Source organism: Mirounga angustirostris, unplaced genomic scaffold (genome assembly GCF_029215605.1).
Source record: "Mirounga angustirostris isolate CCGP_5_RB_7025 unplaced genomic scaffold, mMirAng1.0.hap1 SCAF_8, whole genome shotgun sequence".
NCBI classification, from domain to species: Eukaryota; Metazoa; Chordata; class Mammalia; order Carnivora; family Phocidae; genus Mirounga; species Mirounga angustirostris.
This window is the reverse complement of record NW_026991716.1, coordinates 116,774,480-116,796,677: the sequence shown is the minus strand read 5'-3', so window position 1 is coordinate 116,796,677 and position 22,198 is coordinate 116,774,480. Positions and strand designations below refer to the sequence as shown.

The 22,198-nt window shown below is 42.0% G+C and overlaps 1 protein-coding gene across 2 annotated transcripts in view; it reads right to left on the bottom strand.

Annotated features, from left to right (window-relative positions):
* MYB (MYB proto-oncogene, transcription factor) overlaps positions 1-21,772 on the bottom strand; it is a 35,292-nt gene extending 13,520 nt beyond the window's left edge. Inside the window, exons 1-14 of one of the 2 annotated variants that reach the window (XM_064598124.1) lie at positions 21,496-21,772; positions 17,011-17,128; positions 15,048-15,119; positions 13,428-13,520; positions 12,961-13,181; positions 10,996-11,230; positions 9,643-9,723; positions 9,075-9,179; positions 7,421-7,675; positions 6,149-6,511; positions 4,494-4,636; positions 3,390-3,504; positions 3,173-3,298; positions 1,777-1,887 (exon numbers count right to left, since the gene is read on the bottom strand). In XM_064598124.1, the coding sequence (XP_064454194.1) occupies positions 1,777-1,887; positions 3,173-3,298; positions 3,390-3,504; positions 4,494-4,636; positions 6,149-6,511; positions 7,421-7,675; positions 9,075-9,179; positions 9,643-9,723; positions 10,996-11,230; positions 12,961-13,181; positions 13,428-13,520; positions 15,048-15,119; positions 17,011-17,128; positions 21,496-21,518 (2,061 nt within the window). In that variant the 5' untranslated portion in view covers positions 21,519-21,772. The remainder of the gene's footprint in view (positions 1-1,776; positions 1,888-3,172; positions 3,299-3,389; positions 3,505-4,493; positions 4,637-6,148; positions 6,512-7,420; positions 7,676-9,074; positions 9,180-9,642; positions 9,724-10,995; positions 11,231-12,960; positions 13,182-13,427; positions 13,521-15,047; positions 15,120-17,010; positions 17,129-21,495) is intronic. The other variant, XM_064598123.1, reaches the window with a different exon arrangement.
* Between the last annotated feature and the right edge of the window lie 426 nt (positions 21,773-22,198).

The window sequence follows — 22,198 nt, the reverse complement described above, 5'->3', positions numbered from 1 at the left end:
TCTCAGGGTCACAATCTCAGGGTCATGAGATCAAGCCCCGCATTGGGCTCTGAACTCTGTCGGGAGTCTGCTTGGGATTCTCTCTCTCTCACTCCCTCTCCCTCTGCCCCTCCTCCTGCTCGTGCTCTGTCTCTCTCTCTCTAAAATAAAGAAATAAATCTTTTTTTTTTTTAAAGATTTATTTATTTATTTGAGAGAGCGAGAATGAGAGAGAGAGAGAGTACATGAGAGGGGGGAGGGTTAGAGGGAGAAGCAGGCTCCTCGCCAAGCAGGGAGCCCGACGCAGGACTCGATCCAGGGACTCCAGGATCATGACCTGAGCCGAAGGCAGTCGCTCAACCAACTGAGCCACCCAGGCGCCCAGAAATAAATCTTTTTTAAAAAATAAAAATGAAAGATTTACTTAGCTCTAGTTAGAGAACTATTTATTTTGTATATTGGACCAAAATATTTTAGAGCTACAAATTAATGGCAGTATAGTATAATGGTTAAAAGCATGGAAATTTAGAACTAGACTTTCTGAGTTCTAATCCAGAACCACCACTTATTAGCTATATAATCTTAAACCAGTAAGTAAGCCTCCCTGTGCCTGTTTCCCAGTTGGTATAACGGCAATGATAGTGTTACCAACTTTGCAAGGCTGTTGTGAGGATTCAATGAGGTGTTGCATCTAAAGCTCTTAGAATTGTACTTACCCCTTAGTACATACTGAATAAATATTCCCAATTGTTATTAGCTCTGATTCTCCATAAAGGACAACCATTCACAAATTACAAACTTTAAAAATAGCGGTAACTGAGTGCTAAAAAGAAAGGAGCGATCAAGCCATGACAAGACATGGAGGAAACATAAGTACATATTCGTAAGTGAAAGAAGCCAGTCTGAAAAGGCTACACAGTATATGATTTTAACTATATGAAGTCTTGGAAAAAGCAAAACTATAGAGACAGTAAAAAGATCAGTGGTTGCCAGGGATTGGTGGGGGTAGGGGTTGGTGGTGGAGGGATGAATAGGTGGACCACACAGAATTTTTAGGACAGTGAAACTACTGTGTATCATATTCTAATGGTGGATACATGTCATAAATTTGTCCAAACCCATAGAATGTACAGCACCAACAGTGAACACTAATATAGACCATGGACTTCGGGTGATGAAGTGTCAGCGATGTTGGTTCATCAATTGTTACAAAGGTATCACTCTAGTGGGGAATGTTGACAATGGGGAGGTGTGGGGGCAGGGTGTGGAAAATCTCTGTACCTTCTACTCAGCTTTGCTGTGAACCCAAAACTGCTCTAAAAAATAAAGTTTATTTTAAAAAATGGTGGCAAGCGAAGTAATACAGTAATAAGAACAATAAAGGGCGTCTGCTATAGACATGGACGGGCATCATTCTAGATGCTGCATAAATCCAAACAGGAGGCACTGTAACAAGGAGGAAATACTACTTTTAGAAGACAAACAAATTAAAAGAAAATGTAAAATTAATGTTCTGCTTTCATGAAAATATGTATTTTCATGCACAGATTTTTTTAAGTGGCAGGGACTCTCAAATCGTAAGAAAATAAATAATGAAAAAATCTGCATGGAAAAGAATCTATTTCCAATCCATAAACAAAATTTCTATATTCAACATTAATAATCACAAGGAAATAGTCATGCAACGGAGAATATTTAGAAATATGATGCATTAAATAGTGCTAAAACCAGGAGCCTCACATGCCACACAGAGAATTCTGGGAGGCACCACAGCTCCTAACATGGGCATGCACTTACTGGCACGTCTGTCACGGGCGATGCCTGGGGAAACAGCTGGGTGTTCAGACTCTCTCCTTCCCAGTGGCTGGAGCAGAAGAAGTTTCCTGCTTTATCTGTTGGAGATTCCACCTACAAGCAAACAGGAAGTGCTTCGTTGTTTCTAGAACTAGAACTTCCCACGGAACGTTGACACTTAAGAGTAAATTTCTGTAAGATGAGTAATATCTGAGGATCTAATGTATAATATGTTGACTCTAGTTAGTAACACTTATTGTATATTGTATATACGTTATATATTGTATATATTGTATATTATAATTATTGTATAATTGAAATCGGCTAAGAGAGCAGAACTTAAATGTTCTTACAAAAAAATTTTTAAAAAGGTCAACATGTGAGGTGTTGGATGTGTCCATTAACTCAGTGAGGGAGAATCCTTCCACAATGTATATGTATATCAAATCATCATGTGGTACACTTTCAATATCTTACAATTTTGTCAATCATATCTCAATGAGTAAATTTCTGGTCAGTCTCTTAAACATTTATCCTTATATGAAAAAAAATTCCAGAGGCACTGTATCTACCTGTTGGAAATGCTTCTTGCCACCCAAGCTAAAACTTTTTATTTTTTTTTTTTAAGATTTTATTTATTCACTTGAGAGAGAAAGAGACAGCGAGAGCACAAGCAGGGGAAGAGGCAGAGGGAGAGGGAGAAGCAGACTCCCTGATGAGCAGGGAGCCCGACTTGGGGCTCAATCCCAGGAGCTGGAGATCATGACCTGAGCCGAAGGCAGATGCTTAACCATCTGAGCCACCCAGGCGCCCCCCAAGCTAAAACTTTGATCCTTGCAAGTTAGAGTCTTTTTCTTTTATACTATAAGTTAAATACTATTATTTTAATTTAAATTTCAACTCTCCATGACATCTGCAAATTACAAATCTTATGGATTATCTATCCATTTGTGTATCAGTGATAAAAATGTACAGTAAAGAGGCGCCTGGGTGGCTCAGTCGATTGAGCATCCGTCCCTTGATCTCGGCTCAGGTCTTGATCTCAGGGTCGGGTCGTGAGTTTCAAGGCCCGCATTGGCCTCCATGCTGGGCACAGAGCCTGTTTATAAACAAACAAACAAAAACAAAAAGTACCGCGAAAAGCTTCCTTCTCTTTCCTGTCTCCTCCCTAACACATTTTATGCTCAAACATGAAGCGGGTAGAGGTGGCTTGGCCTCCCAAATGAAAGGTCCCCCACCTACTACGGTTTGGCAGTACCTCTTAGTCACATCTTGTAGGAAAATCTTGTATGAAAAGTGGTGTTGTTACCAGTCCTGATGCCAGACATGTAAAGCTGCCCACAAGGAACAGAGGCAGCAGGATTCATATCTCACTCCTTCCAAAGGATCTCGTGTTTACCTCTTGTTTGATCTTTTTCAGCAAAGGTGGTCCATTTTCTTGAAACTCGGCAACAATTCCAGGTTCATCGGACTCCTGCTTGATCACATCCTGTAGGTCTTCTACTAGATGAGATGGTGTCTGAGGCTGAAAGGAAGAGTGGGTATGTTCGCATCAGAGGACAATTTTTGTCTGTGCTAATCAACCAGCTAACCTCAGGAACTTGGTCCAAACTTACTAGCATCTTCAGAGGACCATATTTAATTTCTTGAGCTGCCAGGGCATGTTTGAATGGTGTAGGAGTTCTTGGAGTGCTTTCTAGGATTGACCTTTTGATAGCTGGAGTTCTAAAACTTTAAAAAGAAAACAAGTGTTGGTTCAGTATGAAAGAACATTTGTCCTTTCCATCACTCTACCTATTAAATGCAATATTTTTGTACTGAAAAAACTCTGTTATTGATATGCAATTGGGTATGTGAATTAATCATATATGTGTTATTAAGAAAAAGGTAATATTTACATCCCATATTACCAAATACTTCAAAATATGATACTCCTAAGAGCATTAAACTATTTTTCATCTTTCTTTAATCGTCTGGAGACACATACAATGCTCCCAGGTTTTTATAATGACTATAAACATTGTAAAGATCTGTTGTCATTTACAAATCAATTTGATCTATTCATTAAAACAGGCCCACAAGAGAAAACATAGGTTAACCTTTTAAAATGTACTTATTGTAACTGGAAGTTGTAAGATATCATTTTTTAAAGGTTTCTTATAATTCATATTGATGTTCTCTGCCATTTCTTTGAATTGGGTAAGTCTTTTTTGAATATAAACATTGGTTAATCACTCCTTGGCTTCTGATCATATGCTATTCCTGGGGATTTTAGAAGAAGTCCTATCTATAGATAAATTTCAAAAAGGAAACATAAGATTAAAATATATGAACTAAGTAAAGAACCATACCATTGTTATTCTGAATTTTATTATCAGAGAGGAAAGGAGGTTGAAAATCTTGTCTTCAGTGAAGAAGAAAAAGCCTTACCGAGCAAACAGATCAACTGAATGGAAAAGTTATATGAGGACTACCTCTGCATGTGGTCCTACATAGTCCTTCTAAATAGGACATTTTGAAGTGAACTACAAAACGTAATCTAGTTTATCTACTGACTTGACCCCCCTAGGTAGTTTTAACAGACCTAGGACAGATACAGTCAATGTGAGAATATACATGATTAGATACATCAAATGTGTCAGACATTTGGGGGCTATATTCCATTAATTAAATATAAGTAAATAAGGAAAAATAATTTTATTCTTGAACCAAGGACTTACATAGTATTTTCCTTTTGAGTTTTCACAGTCTGGTCTCTATGAAATGGTGTTGTAACAGTCAATTTGTGACCATTGAGAGGTGTGGAAGTTAAAGAAGGCATTTCCAAGTCTAAGTTTTCATGGTTACCAGAAGTGTTTAAGAACTAAATATGGGAAGAAAGAAAAAAATTACTTAAGCAGTGATTCTTATTCAGCCCAACTTAAAAATCACACCACGATAACAGGCAAGTATGTTTTACTGACCCACTATGTAAAATAATAAAGATGTTAACAAGCACGTAGTGTTGGACAGGGTATTGTTTTATTTCAGTTGGAGTGCAATTTGGAGTGTAATTTCCAAGAAATAAAATCTAGGGTCACTGCTGAAGAACTTGCAACATCCTATGAAAATATTCTCAATAAATGCTGTTTGCCATTAAAGAGAATGACATGCACTCTTTATTAAGATTAAAGCCTTAAAGTGATTTTTTGGAAAATAATTATTTTTTTTCTTTCATGCTGTTTTTTCTCTTTAATGATCTATGACTATTATGATAGAAGGCTTGCATTATGTGGAAAATTCTTGAATAATAAGCTGTGTTTCTCAGAATGCATTGTTCTGGGGAAATAATAGGTGTTCCTCAGAAAGTCTCAAGGTAAAGTAAGTTTGGGAAACATACATATCATAATCTCCTGGAAATTCATAATGCACAACAGTGTATTAAAAACTCTGGAGAGGTTCTGCAGTAAAGAAACCAATTTTAATTGTGACTTAGTGTTTCCCAAACTTATATTCTTAGATTTTTTTCTGGAACATCTACTACTAAAGTCTTGCAGAACTAATATTCTCCAGAACACAATTTGGAAGATACAAGCAAATGACAAGATAATTTTTTGGGTGGGTGCTTCATTTGTTCATACTTAAAGCTGTCCTTAAAATAAACTCAACAGACATATAATTGGAAAAATGTTTTAAAGTGCCAAATTATCTATTAACTTCAATTAGTTTAGCAATCAAGGAATACAAGTCTTTGACAAGAATTATAGTTTCCATGCCTTAAAAACTCTATGAAATGAGAATATTCATGGCAAAAACCGTGTTGATAAAATAGTATGGCGTAACTCAAAAAAGCCAATGTTGAGAAATTAAAATTAAAACATAAGTTGTTTTCTTTGAGTATTTCCTTATGCTTTCCCAAAACTTTTCCACCTAAGGATGGATCAGAACCTTTAAGTTTCTGGTTGCAACCCAAATGCTCTCCAAACATAGTTTGGTTCCCTCCTCCCCTGGGTCAGTGAATCACAAAATAGTAAGTGAACAAACAGACAGGAAAAATCTGCTAAAGTTTTTAAGCAGAGGAAAGGGTTGGGAGAAAAGGAAGGGATAGAAATGTTAAAACTCTAGTGTTGGAGGATATAAAAGCACATCCCATGCAACTAACAGTGTTTCAGATCACCAAAAAGAAAAGAGAATTATGACAAAATCATCAGTCAGCCTATAGACAGCTCAAACTTTGGGAGGCAGTATGACTTAGCAACAGCTAGATTCAACGATGGAACGAAATCAGTGAGGGCAACAGTAATTAGTCATTTGTTCCAAAGGATTAGTTTCTAGATTATTAAGGCTCGAGTGGCTGTTGAAAATTAGTAATAGCTGTGCAGAAATCGTGCTCTACCTGCGAAGGGGAGAAGGGTAGGCTTTTGACAGGGGAACGCTTGGGAGTTGAGCTGCTGATGTCAGCAAATACGAAGGAGCTAGAGTCTCCAGGGGCCAAGGGGCTTGCCTGGCCCCGCTTTTTTCGTAGGATGACCAGTGGAATTGTGCTGTGCCTCGAAGGAGGTAAGGACTTGAGTGGGTCAAGTGAACCCTCATTCAACTTGAGTTTGTGCACCCTCGTGCTAGGCTCTCCTGCAGGTCTAGTCACACTGCCCTCTCTTTGCTGAAGCTGTAGGGCTTTGCCTGCATGATGTAGGCTAGGTGAAAAATCTGCTTCTTCAAAGAATTCAAAACTGCTGAGATCACACCATGCTGAAGAATCCTGAAACAATGTGGGAGGCACAGAACTTTGAGACGGTGTGTGCGTGCTGTGTGCCATCACCTGAAACACAGCGCTGAGAAAGAGACGCTGACGTTGGACAAAACACCTGGCCCTCTTGAGAAATAGCTTCAGGATTCACAGTTGTTCTGGTACACTGCATGGCAGGTCCCCCGTGCTGCCTGCAGGCCGGTCCTGCATATGTGCCGCAGGGATATCCCCCCCAACCCCGCTCCCACCCCCGGTACTCTCTCATTTGCATGCAGTCCAAAGCAAAAAGGAAACCTGTTCCAGATGGCACATTTTGGCAAGGTGCATCCCATTTGATGGATATGCAGTAAATGCTTTTTAGTGACAAAGGAAATGAACCGAGTATCTACTTTTTAGGTCCTGCACTCACATCTGTTTCACTAAAGATGGTTTGTCTTAGTGAACCAAATGGGGCTGGTAATCAATAATCAATGTTTTGTGGCAAGAGCCATGTACCACCAATGAACTCCTTACTACTTCAAATACATTGAAAGACTGCTTTAAGTTCTGAGTAAACCCAATTCTTAATGTGCTATCCGAAAGCAAAGCACAATTCTGAAGAAACACAAAGAAGTAACAAAGTAAAATAAGTTAAAAATAACTCAAACATCATCCCGTAACCCAGGATCTACTTATAGGTCATTAACTTTACTATTGTCAAAAATATGCATTTTGAAGGAAATGCGTGAAAAGCTACCTTTTACCTGGGTAGTCTATGAATTCAGATCTCTGAAAAAACATATATGCAAAGGCTAAAATCATACTTTTACATTAATATATGATAGTAACATGGTATTTGCTACAGAAAGTGGCAATCATTTGAGAAATGGGTTTTCTAATTCACCTTCAAAAACATTAACTTGCCTTAACAATTCTACTTACAGAATCTATAAATTGAAGTGTTTCTGCAAATTCTAAGAGGTTCTTAACATTATCCAGAATGGTGCCTTGGTGGACGATCATGCACCTTGCTGGAGAGGCGCTTTCTTCAGGTAGGGAGCCAGGATCCACAGGCAGAGATGGAGTGGAGTGGTGTTCTTCCAAACAGGAAACAGGTGCACTGTCCCCATGAGGTCTGGTGTGGTCAGCGATGGTGGTGCTGTGCCACCCGGGATAGCTGCACGTGTGGTTCTGGGTCTAAGGCGGGGGGTAGGGGAATAAAGAAAGAGCGGGGAGAAGAAAGGGAGAAGGAACTTAGCAATGAAGTTGCACAAGGTATCAGATGCTGTTGGAGGAAAGATAAAAGTAGTTGCATCATCCAAAACTTGCGCCTATGAAACAGTTGTCAAGATGTTTCCTTTTATCGATGCAAGACCCTGCTTTTTAATAGTGTTACGGTCTGTCACCTCCGTGAGTACTCTCACTGTCATCATTTTGCTAAAACTGCAAACAGAGGGACTGTATCACAAAGTACAAGTCTCACATGGACTAGCTTCAAGATCTACTTTAACATACCTTCCAAAAGGCCATACATGGCTGCTGCGAATAAGAATTGTCCTATTCTCCTTCTAACCTACAGAAAGGCCAGGGGACTCCAGAGTTAGAGTTTATCTGCATATGTTCTTGTTGCTTCTATCCCCTCTGAATGTTACCGATTGCACTGATGCACTGAAGGGCTGCCAAATCAACGTGGTTAGGAAAGCAGAAGAGCACATTAACCGAAGTCTCCTTTCAGCATGACCACGCAACAGGGGACATTGCAAAACATGAACTAAAGTTAAAAAGTGGTCGAGCTAACATATGCACATAATTATCTTATTATTTAACCCCAAAGGAATCCACTCCTAAGAATCCCTACTGGGTATCACATCTCTTTTATTCTCCTTGTTGCTTAACTACATAGGTTACATTGGGGCGCCTGGGTGGCTCAGTCGTTGAGCGTCTGCCTTCAGCTCAGGTCATGATCCCAGGGTCTTGGGATCAAGCCCCGTGTCAGGCTCCCTGCTCGGTGGGAAGCCTGCTTCTCCTTCTCCCGCTCCCCCTGCTTGTATTCCCTCTCCCGCTGTCTCTATCAAATAAATAAATAAATAAAAATCTTAAAAAAAAAAAAAAACTACATAGGTTACAAAGTACATGCTTTCTCAGTTCGCAGCTCAACCACCAAGAAAGGATGTCAAAATTCAGTAGTGGTATGAAAGTATGGAAATCTAGGTTAAGAAAAATAATAGAAAAAGAAAAAGCGTCAAATGAATAGGTACCAGAGAGATACAGAGTTTTGTAAAAATTGCAGATTTTCATTCATTTATATCTGTTAGTTAGTGTTTGAATGGATAACAGTCCCAAGAAAACAAGAAAATCGATGGTGGCCACCACAAGTGGACTCTGCATTTCTTTTGCCACACGAAAGGGCTACTTCCAATTTGGTCAATATATGTTGGGATCCAAACGCATTTTAGCACAAGCGACTTCTCTTCCAACACTGTTAATGGATCTATAGTCTTGATTAGTGTAACAGTTAGAAGAGAAGGGAAAAGAGACAGAGGGCACTGGGGTGAAGCTGCTGTCCCCCCATTCAAGCACACGGTTCTCTTCTTACCGGTAGCACCTGCTGTCCTTTGAGCTCATTCTCAGTCGACATGAGGAGCAATTCTAATTCCTTTATTCGCTTTTCTTTCTCAGGGTCTTCATCATTATAGTGTCTCTGAAATTAAAAGTTAAGGGAGAAAAAAATTCAAGGGCCTGATTGGAAGCTGCAGATACAATGGCTGTGGCCCCCAGTCATGAAGGACCACTGGGCCCCAGGAGCCTCAGCGTGAAACCAACACTAACTGAATCCTGCCATTGTACAAAGCTTTGTGAGGGTTATTCCAGACATAAGGGAGGCGATGCGAAATCTGAGGCTCGAGTGGGCACTCACTGATGTGCTGGTTCAGCTGATAACATCAGAGAACCAGAGAATTCCTGAGCAAATTTGCTCTAGAAGTGAAGATTGGTAGCTTGTTGGCCAGAACTCCACCCACCTCTCCACTATTCCTTTTTTTTTTTTTTTTTACTTCAGTTGGGCAAGTGAAAATAAGTGTTTAGATAAATAAAGCATGTCTTAAAAAAGTTTGCTCTGAACAGCCAATGAGTTTCTTTATGAAAGGGTCTTCAAATGATCTTACCTGAATGGCTGCAGCAGCAGGCTGAGGGACATTGACTATATTTACATGTAACGCTACAGGATATGGGACATGACTGGAGACCTAGATCAAAAAGGCAGACAAACAAAGGCCGTGTCATTCATGGTCACACAGGCTTTAGGGCACTTGGCTTCCTGAGGTTTTGCTCTAGGACTGAGGAAAAACAAAACAAAACAAAACTCTACTGATAAAGTTCACACACGCACAGAGAAGAAAAAAAAAACATCCTCTAATTTGAAATTTTAGCCAGGCCTTTAAAAATGGCTAAATAAGCAGTTTAAGCAACATAAAGAGATTGAAAGTGCTCATTGATCTTGATGAGAAGTATTCCTTAATTAGAGAAAAACACAATGAAAAATATAACCTAAAAAGCATTCATGAATGTATGAAAGAAGTCATAATGGGAAAAACTGATGGCTCTAGCTGTTTATAATAGAAATATTTTTCTTGGAATAATCATGAGTTTTAGTAAAGAGCCCAGAACTACCTATGATAGTTCATTCACCTGAGACTTTTCTGGAAAGTCTGTAGTCAAATGAATGGAACAGATAGAGAAGAGTAAAAATTATTTAGCAATATATTTTGAATATAATTTGCATATGGGCTCCACATTCTTGGCTAAGTTTCACCATCTGTTATTGTTAGTTGTAAGATTAAAGTTTATTGATCTTGTCTTTATTCTCCTTTTCTTTTCCCAACCATTATGGAATTTTTTTTCCCTGAATAGAAATATCTGGCAATTAGGAAGGAATCACACTGATCCAAAGGAGGATGAAAGAAGACGTCGGAAAATGGTGTCACAAACCTGCTCCTGACCCAGAGTAAGGAGGTAAACATGCCCGGAAGGAATACGTTAAGACGTTTCTGCTAGATCACTACCAGAATCAAATTTACAGAATCAAACTTGTTGAACTGCAGTGTCAAACAATCTCCTCTTTAAGTTTAATGTTACGTTCATTTTTCATTTTGGAAGAGGAACACAACAGCTCCAAAATACATCTTCTTCCCTGCTTCTGCTTCAGCAAGAGCTTGTTAAGTAAATTTACATTCAAAAGCTAATCTGATCTGAAGCACTTAAAATCCAACAACCTGGACTCTAGTCTTCACTGTGGGCTGTGCAACTCTTTGCAGATCACTTAACCTCCTGGCTTCTGGGGATGTGCCCCCGATAACAACACCTCCCCCTATCTACCTCAAAGGCTGTAGGTGGGGATCAAAGGGGATCATGTTTATGGAAGTTCTCTGAAAAGTATAAAAGTGTGAGGTATTATTACTTCTACCTGGAGCTAAAATCACCATCTCTCTAAGTAAACTAAATTCTCAGAAATGGCTTACATTTTGTGCTTCAGAAATGTGGTAATAGGAATAGTCATTATTCACTGAGGGCTGGCCAGCTGGTGGGAGATGAGCTGAAGGTGGAGCATGAGCAAAACCCATCAAATGGCTGTTCTTCTGGAAACTGGTGGCCACTGTTGGTGGGCTGGCTTTAGAAGACTCCTGCAGATAACCTTCCTGCTCGACCTTCCGACGCATTGTAGAATTCCAGTGGTTCTTGATAGCATTATCAGTTCTGCACAGAAATATATCACATAAGAATTTTACAAACAAAAATTTCAATTCAGATTAGAGTTAATGGACAGAAAACTCTTTCGAACAGAGACCTTTTCTTCTGGTCTTTTGGGGTGGTTGTTGTTTTAATTGCTTTAGTCTTCTGGACCTCTGAAAAATCATGCTTCTTCTACTACCTAATTGAAAATCCATAGATTTTTCTCATTACCCCATAGGGAACATACGTGGACTTCTAGAGTTTTTAAATATTTTAACCACTTTGTTTCCTTGATAAAAGAGTATTTTCAGTGCGACCACCCTTCAAGTTTATTCTGACTGTTCATGGTCCAAGGCTCTAATACAACTTAGAGACCAGCGGTTCTAGAAAAGTGCTCCTTTGACTGTGGCCCAGCAGGGCCTGCCCACCACAACACGCACACAGTAAAGTTTGGTGAATGATAATGATGGGCTACTGCCTCACTGTCTGCTCTTTATCTCAAATGGCACTAGCCAGAAATTTTGAGTCAAAAAAAAAGGAAAAAGAAAAAAAAGAAACTCTCACCTCTTGACATCCACCTCAAACTGTTCTATAACCAGAGGTGAGAATGGAGAATGGGATCCAGAAGGGAAAGATGCCAAGTCCTGATATATTTGCAAACTGCAAAGCATTTTTACTAAAGTCTTTCAATTCTCAGGAAAACAGTTTCTCAATTAAAAACAAAACAAAACAAAACTCTTTTAAGCCTCCCTTTTACTCTTTTGATGGGGGTGGGGGAACGTATGCTAAAGAAAGAGGAAGTTCAATCGCCCCTTAAATTTTTACAAGAATCAACAGCATATCCTCTCAGGCCAAATGGGAGAAAAGGCCTCTGTTCGTCAACCTCTTGGATTCTCTGAGCTGATGCTGAATCCTCCATGCGAGAGGAAATGCTCTGGAATGCCACACAAGAACACTACATCAACCATCAGAGCCAGGGCCTTCTTTGAAAGGACCCTTTCTCCAATTTTGAAGCTCAAGAATAAAATTTATTAAATATTTTTTATCTTACATTATTTACATAAGATTTATAATGAAAAGTATTTTCCAAATTAAAGAAAATGTGTTTATAAACTATTCCAGTGGGGTAATTGGGACAAAAATGAGCATCTACAGGTATCCCTCATAATGAGGTCATTTTTGTGCCTTGTGCATTAAAAGAAAGCATAACACTGACCTTATTTAAAAACCTGGAAGCAGTATGATAATTCTAGAAATACTCTATTTATTTCTTCAAAGGAAGAAAAATGAAGCCAAGTGGTATAATGAAATGAACGCTAGCAACAGGAAAATGACAGCTGAGCTTCTGGTCACTTCACCAGCTGCATGAACTCAGAACAGCGACAGAAAGTCTATCCTCAGTTTCCTGCTATGTGTTTAGAGTTTTATAGTTTACAAAGTGCTTCGGCGTTCATTTTGTTTGATACTAACATTGGCCCTGGGAAGTAGGCTATTACTCATTTTGCAAATGGGGCAATGGAAGCTGAGGAAAGTTCAATGACTTGGCCCAGAGCTCACTGTTGGGTGGATTCTGGAAGTCCTCGACCAGAGAAATGCTAAGAGCTCCTCCAGTTTTAAAACCTATGGATCTTGCATATCTAATGAAACACTTACGATCATTGGAATATAATTCACTCACCATACATTTAAAACAAAATGTTCAATACCCACTCCCTCATTCTTCCCAATCAATATATTTTTTGACATATTATTACCGTCCAGGCAGTAGCTTTGCGATTTCTGCCCATCTGTTCCCCAGTCTCTTGTGTGCCTGGTAAATAATTCTGTCTTCCTCTTCTGTCCAGGAGGTTTTCTTAACTTCTGGATTCAAGTGGTTATGCCACCTCTCCCTACATTGTTTTCCAATTCTCCCCTTTAAGTGCTTGGCAATAACAGACCAACGTTTCGGACCGTATTTCTGTACAAGCTCTATCACCTTCAGATAAACACACAAAAATAACCTATGTTTTAATGTTATGTAATGACTCAGTGTAATCATTCTTCAGTGTTACAAGATCTTTAGAAAATGTCTAAGAATCTGCTTTCATTTATTGGAAATATGGGAATAGAGTCCTCTGCTTCCTGACACTTTACCTGTTTCCTCAAGTTGGCAAACATTCAATAAAGATGTCTTGGGAATATTCTGAATTGTGATTCACACACCAATGAGGAAAGAACTTACTCTCTGATCTTCTTCTTTGGTCCAAGGACCCTTGATGAGCTCAGGGTTTAGTACTTTCTGCCATCGGTGCTGACACTGCACATCTGTTCGATTCTAGACAAATAACAAAGCACGAGCTGTCATATAGATATGATGTGATAAGCACATGAAGACTTTGTTATAGTATGAAACATACATGGACAATACACACATTCAGGAACATTTAAGACACACATTCAGGAGCATTTTAGGGCATGTTTGGAGAGCCTACCTATCACTCATTACTTACAGTTAAAAAATATACAAAGAATATATCAAAATTGCATCTAAAATTAGATTTGCCATATGAACTGAAGGACTGTTATACTGTACATATCGCTGTCAATTTACCTTAACCTTATCCTCAGCCCGTGGAAGTACCTCTACGGACGAAGACTAAGACTTGTTAGTGATTCCACATGAAGGTCAGGCTTTCATGGAAACCTACTCTAAGTGACTAAAGTTTGCTTCCCATTCAAACTAAGAGATGTACTTCAATTTAGGGCCTCGGGTATTAATATTGCAGAACAAAGATGAATAAAGAGAGGCCCTACGTTACAAGAGAGTGTAATCTTATAAGAAAAAAAAAAAGACAAATATATATAATTAACTAATAGAAGGCAGAATTTGATTCACACGCAAGAAGAAACCAAAGCAAAATGATATTGGGCTGAGAATAGAAGCATCTCCTTAGGAGGAGAAATGATGTTTCCTAAGGAGGAGTCTGGGAAAGCTCTTGATAGGGACTTGGGAGGATGGATGGAACATTCTAGGAGGTGACATCACCAGAGACAAAAGCCCAAAGGAGGGAAAGCAGAAATGAATTCAACGAAACCTGCTCACAGAGAGGAAGTAGGAAACAGAACCGGAGCTGTATGTTGGGGCCATGTGGAAGGACCCTGGGTGCCAGGTCGGGGCAGTGTACTTAATTTGTGAGACTCTATGTCACTGCTGTTGATTTGGAAAAGTTCAGGGACAGCTGCATTTTAGGAAGCTCCATCTGCCAACAACGTTTGGGATGGATGGAAGAGTGGAAGGCTACAGGCAGGGAAGCCAGTTAGGAAGCCACTGTAAGTGTCCAGAGAAGAGGGAAGGGGGCCGAACCTGTTGGAACAGCAACGAGGATGCAAAGAAGGGGCTGACTGAGAAAGGAATTCCAGATTCCATAGTCACTGCTTGGATGTAGGAGATGGGAAGTAGGGTAAGTCAAAGAGGATAAACCAAAATTTTCAGCCAGGGTATCAAAAGTATGGCCATCGAAATAAATAGGAAATTTAAAAGAAGCTAACTTGAAAATATCAGGAGTTTTGTCATCCTACCATATAACAAGTCATCAGAAAGCTAATTTACATTATCCTAATAAATAAAAAGATAAAACAAGAGGCAAAGTTTAAAAAAAAAAAAAAAGTTGTAAAAATCCTTTAACAATCTATTTAGAAACCCCAGTTATATGCATTACAATATAAACTATAAACTATAAGTTTGGATGAGGCAGTTCTCCCCCTACTTCTTGTATATGAGCGAATGTGTAATGTCTTAATGTCCTCTCCCAGGACATAAATGCTGGGTTCCTTTTATAGAGAGAAAAAATTACAAACTTACCGGGAGATAATTGGCAATAACTTTCCAGTCATCTGTTCCATTCTGTTCCACCAGCTTCTTTAGTTTTTCATCCTAAGACATTTAAAGTTAATCCTAGGATATCAGTCATTTACTGTATAACTTTATTCAATTAAGAGTAAAATGGAGCCAATCCAAGAATCCAATCCAGAAAAAAACCCTCAAAAATATCCAAATACAACAGATATTAATGTAATATACTGGTTTAAAGCATAGATATATTTAGAGTCTGACAGACCAGAGTTTGAAACTTGACTCAGCTATTGACTAGTTAGATGGGCTTGGGTATATCGTTTTGCTTTTCTGGGCCTTAATATTGTCTTCTATGCCGTGGGAGTGCTGATGTCAATGTGGTTTTTTGGGGATTACATGAAGTAGCTATGCAAAACATTTAACATAATGCCTGGCTCACTGAATGTTTAATATATGATAACTATTAAAAGTTTTGCTTGATGGGAAATAAAATAATGAACTCCAATGTTAGAGTCAATAGACATTTAACTATGACAATAAATAGGATCTTGAGTAAGAAACGGTTCAAGTTCTATTTTAACATTTAGCTAGTTCAACCTCTTTCATGCAAAAAATGGAAGATCACTTTTTAGATTAAATTTGAAGGCACGGATAATGTGAGGCGAACGTGATAACCACTACACTACGGAAACCCACCGAAGGCATGGATAATGTAAGAAAATAATTTCATTTTTGCATCAATATATTCACAATTTAAAGGAGGCCAAACTTATCAGAACACTGAAGACATGAAACATCAGGGAGAAATCTTTCAGTTCACAAGTGTCTTTCTAAACACATTCCTTCAAGTGAAAAAGAACCCCCACGTTTCTGCAAAGGTAACTTTCACACACAACGTGGGTCCTCGTAGGACACAGACACAGGAATTAGGAAACCAGTGTTAACAACAGAACTTCTATATCTCTCAGGATCATCTAAGATCACAACCTCCATAGATAAACTATGCATTTCCTATGGAGCTCACTGGAAATCCCACCTGCCTATCAAGAGGGGCTCTGGTTTAAGTGAAGTAGGGTAGAATGAAACAGAAGAAGAGTTAGTATCATTTATTCTAACGTAAAATCTTCTAAAATCAGTTGCAAATTTTTTGGAAAACTTTAAAGAAAAAGCAATTTTCCTCATACATTAATAATTTTGCTCCTTAAGTATTGTTCCATTTGTACAAAGATCAAGCTTTTGATAAGCTAGCAGAAAAAGAAAGGTGGGAAGAAGACACATCTCCATCCATCACTGAAAGCTGTTAGAATAGACATTCATGTATATGGCTCTGTGAAATATACATCACAAATGTTAAATCCATTATGACAAGATGAGTTCTGTGAGTATTTTGTTTCATACTTTTGTTTTGGGAAATAGCAATTCATTCATTTGCACAGAGAACACTTATTAATATCTTCCTTTGTGTCAAGCGATCCTGGGCTCAGGGAACACAAAAAGGAATAGACATTTAGCCCTGCCCTCAGATTTGTTGTCAGTCTACTGGGGGAGGCACTCATGTTACAGCAGTCATAAGTAAGAATGTGTATCCAATGCCTGGAGGATGCATCCGACCTGCCTGGGGAATCCAGGGAGGACCTCACAGAAAAGGTGATGTCTTCACAGGTGATAAAAAAGTAGTAAGAAGTAGTGCAGCAGAAGGACAAGAACAGAATAGGCAGAGAGAAAAACACAGATGAAACCTGAAGTGAGAAGGAGGGGACATTCAAAGAACTATGAAGAGTTTTGAAGCAGATGGTATAGTGTACACGTTGGGGGAGTGGTGAGAGGTCAGCATGCTGCCCTGGGCAGGCCAGGGTAAGACTTCAAAGAGCCAGCTAATGAGTTTGAGCACCTGTAGTTTAGCTGAAACATTTTTTTTCATAAATTGATACACCCTAGGTTTGTTCCACGTTTTGATAACATGATTAGTTACCTCTTCCCTGGTCCACCTAGTTTTCCCCAAGTGACGCTTTCCAGACTTAGGCAGCAGCCCATCATAGTCATGATCACACATCTCAATGTCTTCATCATCCTCGTCACTACTGTATATGCTGCAGAAATAAAAAATGGGCAGACGTGGGCTGAAACCAGAAGACTTAAACTACTGGGTAGCAAAATTTACATGAAAACTCAATCTTTTCAAAGGTTATGAGGATAACATTTTGAAAACTTGCACAAGATTGTTTTCTGCATTCTGTTGCTCTAGTATTGTAAACTGGTTCTGCTGTTAGTGGTATCCACAGATACGGCCAAGGACCTGGCACTTTCTTATTGCTCTACATGTTTAAACCTGCTGAGACTGTTAGGCCAGTGACAAGTTACACATTTGGCAACCTTCCAACCAATGAAGGTTTAAGTTGAAAACTTAATGTTAAGGACAATAGAAGAAACAAGAGCCAATTTCCTTTATATAACCACACGCTAAAAATCTTTGGCATACATCACATCATTTAAATACTATTTCTCCACAACAACAAGCAACTCAATGATGTTACTCCAATGGGGCTGCTGTTTTATTAAGAGAAAAAAAATTCAAGAAGTAATACGCCCAACAATACAATTATAGTCATCCCTTAAAGATGAGAAGATTAAGAGAATGTAAAAGGAAAGGATTTACAAAACCCGAGGAAGGATAAGGCCATCGAGTGATCAGACTGCTTTGTACACAACATTAATATCCAACAGATCAAAACTGCAGGCCAGTTGATCCAACTTGTGGCCCCGATGACAACAGTCAGTTTCCTAAGTAACTAAATGAATAATTAGGCCACTTGGTAGTCACACTCTTACTTACTTTTTTGGTTGTTGTTGTTGTTGTTGTTGTTTTTTCCTATTTCTGACTGAATGGTATTTGACATCTCTTAAGATGTACCTAACTCAAAACTAAGGGATTCCCCCAAAATGCATTAGTGTTTTGAAGAGAGCCTTTTCTTTTACCTAGTAGACCAAAACTCTGAATTTTGATGACTTTTGAAGTAATTCTACACTTAGTGTTTATTAATCATATACCAAATAGATGACAGTAATGTTAACAGCCAGTAAAATTTATAGTTTACTTTTAGTTGTAATTTTACTTATAAAACATAAGATATGTTATCTTAAATTCTATCTTAATATATTAATATAATATAAATGTGCCTTAAATATCTTAAATTAGACTCTTAGAAACTTCCCTAAAAATTTTCATTGTAATATTGAGAAATCCACCAAACTGAGAATAAAATAATGACACAGAGCAACATCATAGTGCCAGTTATGATTTTTACACAGGTTTTGTCTTCCCAAACTAACTTACAAGTATATATTACTCACCCCTTACAAGTCAAGCAAAAGTGCTTTCCAAAAATCCTGAATTTGAGGTACTTATAATTTAAAACTATTATTTTGGGCATAAACTGTAAGTCCAGGATGCATGGTGACAAGTAGGATGTGATCCCAAACTCCAAATGCCACCACAAAAGAGATCCCTAAGCTGTACTTCTCTAAGCTGTATTTATAATCTACAATCATTTTTTATTATCTATTCTTTTAAACAAGAGTGTCATCCTGTTCCCCACTGTCAACAAGAGGCTCTAAACAACTGATTAATAAATACAATAGATTCCCGCTAATAAAAAAACACAAGCATCAGAAGATAAATATATACATATCATAATCCTAGAGCTGTAGGTCGGCATCTTTCAAAAGATTCACAGGGAACTCCTTGGAAAGCCCCCAGATGAAGTGGCACCCTTATGAAATATCAGAAAGGCAGGGTAACCTGAAAAAGGAGTCACAGATTCCATTTACTATAACGTTTTAGGTTTGGCCGGATCTGGAGATTTTCAGAAGTGAGAAACTACATTTTCCAAACTAATAGTAATTGGGCATCTTTCTCCTGGTAATAGCTCACCTCTCAGGAACAAGCAACAAATGCGGCGGCCCATAGGGGGCAGCCAACGTCAGGTGAGAAAGGATAGGCATCAAACAGGACTAGAGTTCTGGAGGCAAAGGTGCCAGTCCTAATTCTGCCTCCACTTCCCTGCATGACTTGGACAAATCACTTCCTCTCTCTCAGGACCTCAGTTCCTCGCCTTTACCTAAGGGCTTGGATTCTATTAGTGAGGTACTTTCCAGGGCTAATAAATGATGATTTCATGTCTTCCTGCTTCTTCAAAATTCAGCACAGAAGCAGAGATGAGCAAAACCAGAGTCTTGGGGGAAAACGTGGTGTGGGACTTCTGCAGGTCCCCATAAGGGGAGCAGGGCGAGCCCAGGGCTGCTCATAGTCTGCTCCTGGGGCCATCAGCAGGTTTGGCACCCGGGCGAGCTTTTGAGCTTTGCAGGCGATGCCCTCGCTCTAAGTTGTCCCGGTAGCCTAAATTGCATGACAGATGTCTACTAAGGACCTGAAATAACTTTTCCTTTATCTGCTCCGACAAGCTCTCAGACTCAACAGTCAGAGGACTTTCAAAGGTTGATTTCAGGCTTGATGCACTCGACTCCCCACCTGCTAGACCTGGTGTGGTTACAAGAGTACAACTATGAATATTACATTCTGTCAAGGAAACAAACCGTGCAAAGAAACGAAAAAGAAAAGAGGTGTTGGGGGTTGGGAAGAGGGAGGGGAGCGGGAGGAAGTGTCTTGTGGCCGCTACTGTGATTCTAGAAAAGGGGTTCAGACTCATTTCGCTGACCTGGTTAATAATCCCTGCCAAGCTGACGCTCGCCCAGCAAGAAACGGCTTTGAGCCCGCAGCCGGGTTTCTCTTCCCCCTGAGGCAGGTTCAAGGCTCCCGCCCCTCCTGGCCGCCACCCTTCTCCGCTACCTGGGAGCTGCAAGGAACCTGCGCGGCCCCGCCCCACCCGGCCAGCAGAGATCGCGGGGCGCCGAGTCTCCACCGCGCCTCCTCCCAGCACCCCTTCCCAGCTTCCTTCTCCTCCTCCCAGTTTCTGCTCTCAAAAAAAAAAAAAAAGGTGGCCTCCGCTGTTAAGTCCCAAAGGCGAAGGTGAAACCACTTCAGGGGCAGCACCCCGCCCCGCGTGGCCGGGCCCTGGGCGAGGCCTAGGGAGCCCAGGCACCCCCCCCCACCCCCGCAGGTCGTCTCCCTTTTTCTCCGGCACCCAGCCATGCCTAGGCGCTGCTCCCTGCCTGGCCAGGCCCGGCCGGAGGGTGCAGCTGCACGGCCCAGGCCCACACCCACGCTCCTTGCAACTTCCTAGCGCTGCGCGGGGACAAGCGACAGCCAGTTCAAAAACAAATAAGTACATGAAAAGCAAACAACCCGAAGGAAAGGGGTTGGATTTGCTTTGCCTCCAGGGGCTGATACCAAGAACCTCTGAGCGAGGGTCGGCCCGTCACCCGTCCTCCTCCCGGGCGAGCTAAGGCGGCGGGAGCAGGGCGTGGAGAGGAGCGGTAACCTCAGCCGCGTCCACGTGTGCGCGCCACGCCCGGACCTCTTGCCCCAGCGAAGAGGGATTGCGTCCTGGTTGCGCGGCAGCGGCCTTGGGTGCTGCCCGCCTCCGTCCTTGTCCGTTGAGTGGCAACCGTGACGGCCGCTGAGCTTGTCCCCGCACCCGGCGGCCCGCAGGGAACTCCGGCGCGTCCAGTCCGGGAAGTCCAGAGACCAGAGGAAGCGGGAGCGCCAGCGACTGACAGTTCGGACGAGCATTTCCCTCCTCCTCTCCCTCTTCCCCTCCGTGCGGCCACAACGTGAGGGGACTTCACCCATCATCCCGCCGAGAGCCTCCCCAAGTGCGGGGACATGTGCAGCGCGGACGCGTGTGAGTGCGTGTGAAGTGCTTGCGTAAGAAATAAAAGCCTCCCAGAGTACTATGATGAGAGCTTTCAAAACCAGGGCTTAAAACAATTTGCCAATGTAGAGACCCTTTTCCTCCCTAAAACCTTCCTTGCAGCCGCCTGTCAGCTGCCGCTCTTCTTCGCCTCCATAAAGAATGAATGAAATTTAAGGAACTACCTGCAGCTACTAAACAATCCGGCATTTTCCCTATATCTGCCATATGCTCTGCACTTCCAAGTCCAAACATATCGCAGTGCATCCACCAATTACGCTGCGACTCCCTCGCCGACGCCCGCGGCATCAAGCCAGGGACCTAGTGGGCTCCCCGGGGCTGGTGGGCACCTCTCTGGCCCCGGCTGGAAGGGGCTGCCTTTTTTGCCCCCTAGAGAGAAACGTATCCCCGCGCAACTTGTAAAATGAGCCTCAGGGCAGGCTTCCTGACGTCCTGATATATTTCCCGCATAGGCTCTTCCATTCATCAGTTTCACTCGCGGCTTCTGCTGCAGAGGCAGAGGCTCTAGGTCCTCGCAGGATCTGACAGCCCCACAGAAGATCCGGGAACGCATTCCCACCTGCTCTCCGAGCGCCCGGTGCCCCGAGCGCCCCTGCCCGCGGCCGCCCGTCCGGGCTCCCCGTTACCTGTGTCGGGGTCTCCGGGCCATGGCGCGGCGGGCGCGGGGCTCAGCTGGGAGCCGCGGGAACCGCACGGGGCTGCCGCCTCCCGCTGCCCGCCGCCTGCCTGCGTGCCTCCCCGGCTGCGCAGCGGCGTTCCGCACCGCCGGGGCGAAGTTTCTCAGGAGAAAGAGGAGGAGGAGGAGGAGGTCGCGGAGGAGGAGGAGAAGGAGGAGGAGGAAACAGGTTGATATTAAAATGTAAACTCTGTAAACAGAGATGCCATCAAACAAAGAGCTTTGGACACTCCCCCTCCCGCCAAATCTGGCGCCCCTGCAGTGCGCACGCGCCCTGCCCGCCGCCTCCGCGGTCGCCTTGGCTGCCGCCCGCCGGGCTGCCGGGCCGGCCGGGCCGCCGCTCCCCTTCGCCTCTCGCGCCGCCGCGCTGCGCCTGGCGCGCCGCGAGGCCCGGACGGCGCGCGGGCGGGGAGCCCGGGGCCGGGGAGGGGCGGCCGGGGGCCGCGGCGGCGCCTTTTCTTGCGCAAACCCCGCTCCCGGGCTAGCGCCACGTCCCGCTGCTACCGCGCCCCCCCCCCGGCGGCCGCGCCACCGTCGCCCCACTCGGCGTGTCCCAGGCACCAGCGCCCGAGTTCGCCGGGCTCTGACTCGCTGTCGTGGGGGCGGCAAGGGCCGGGGGGAGGGGGAAACTCCTGCTCGGGGGATTGGAGTTT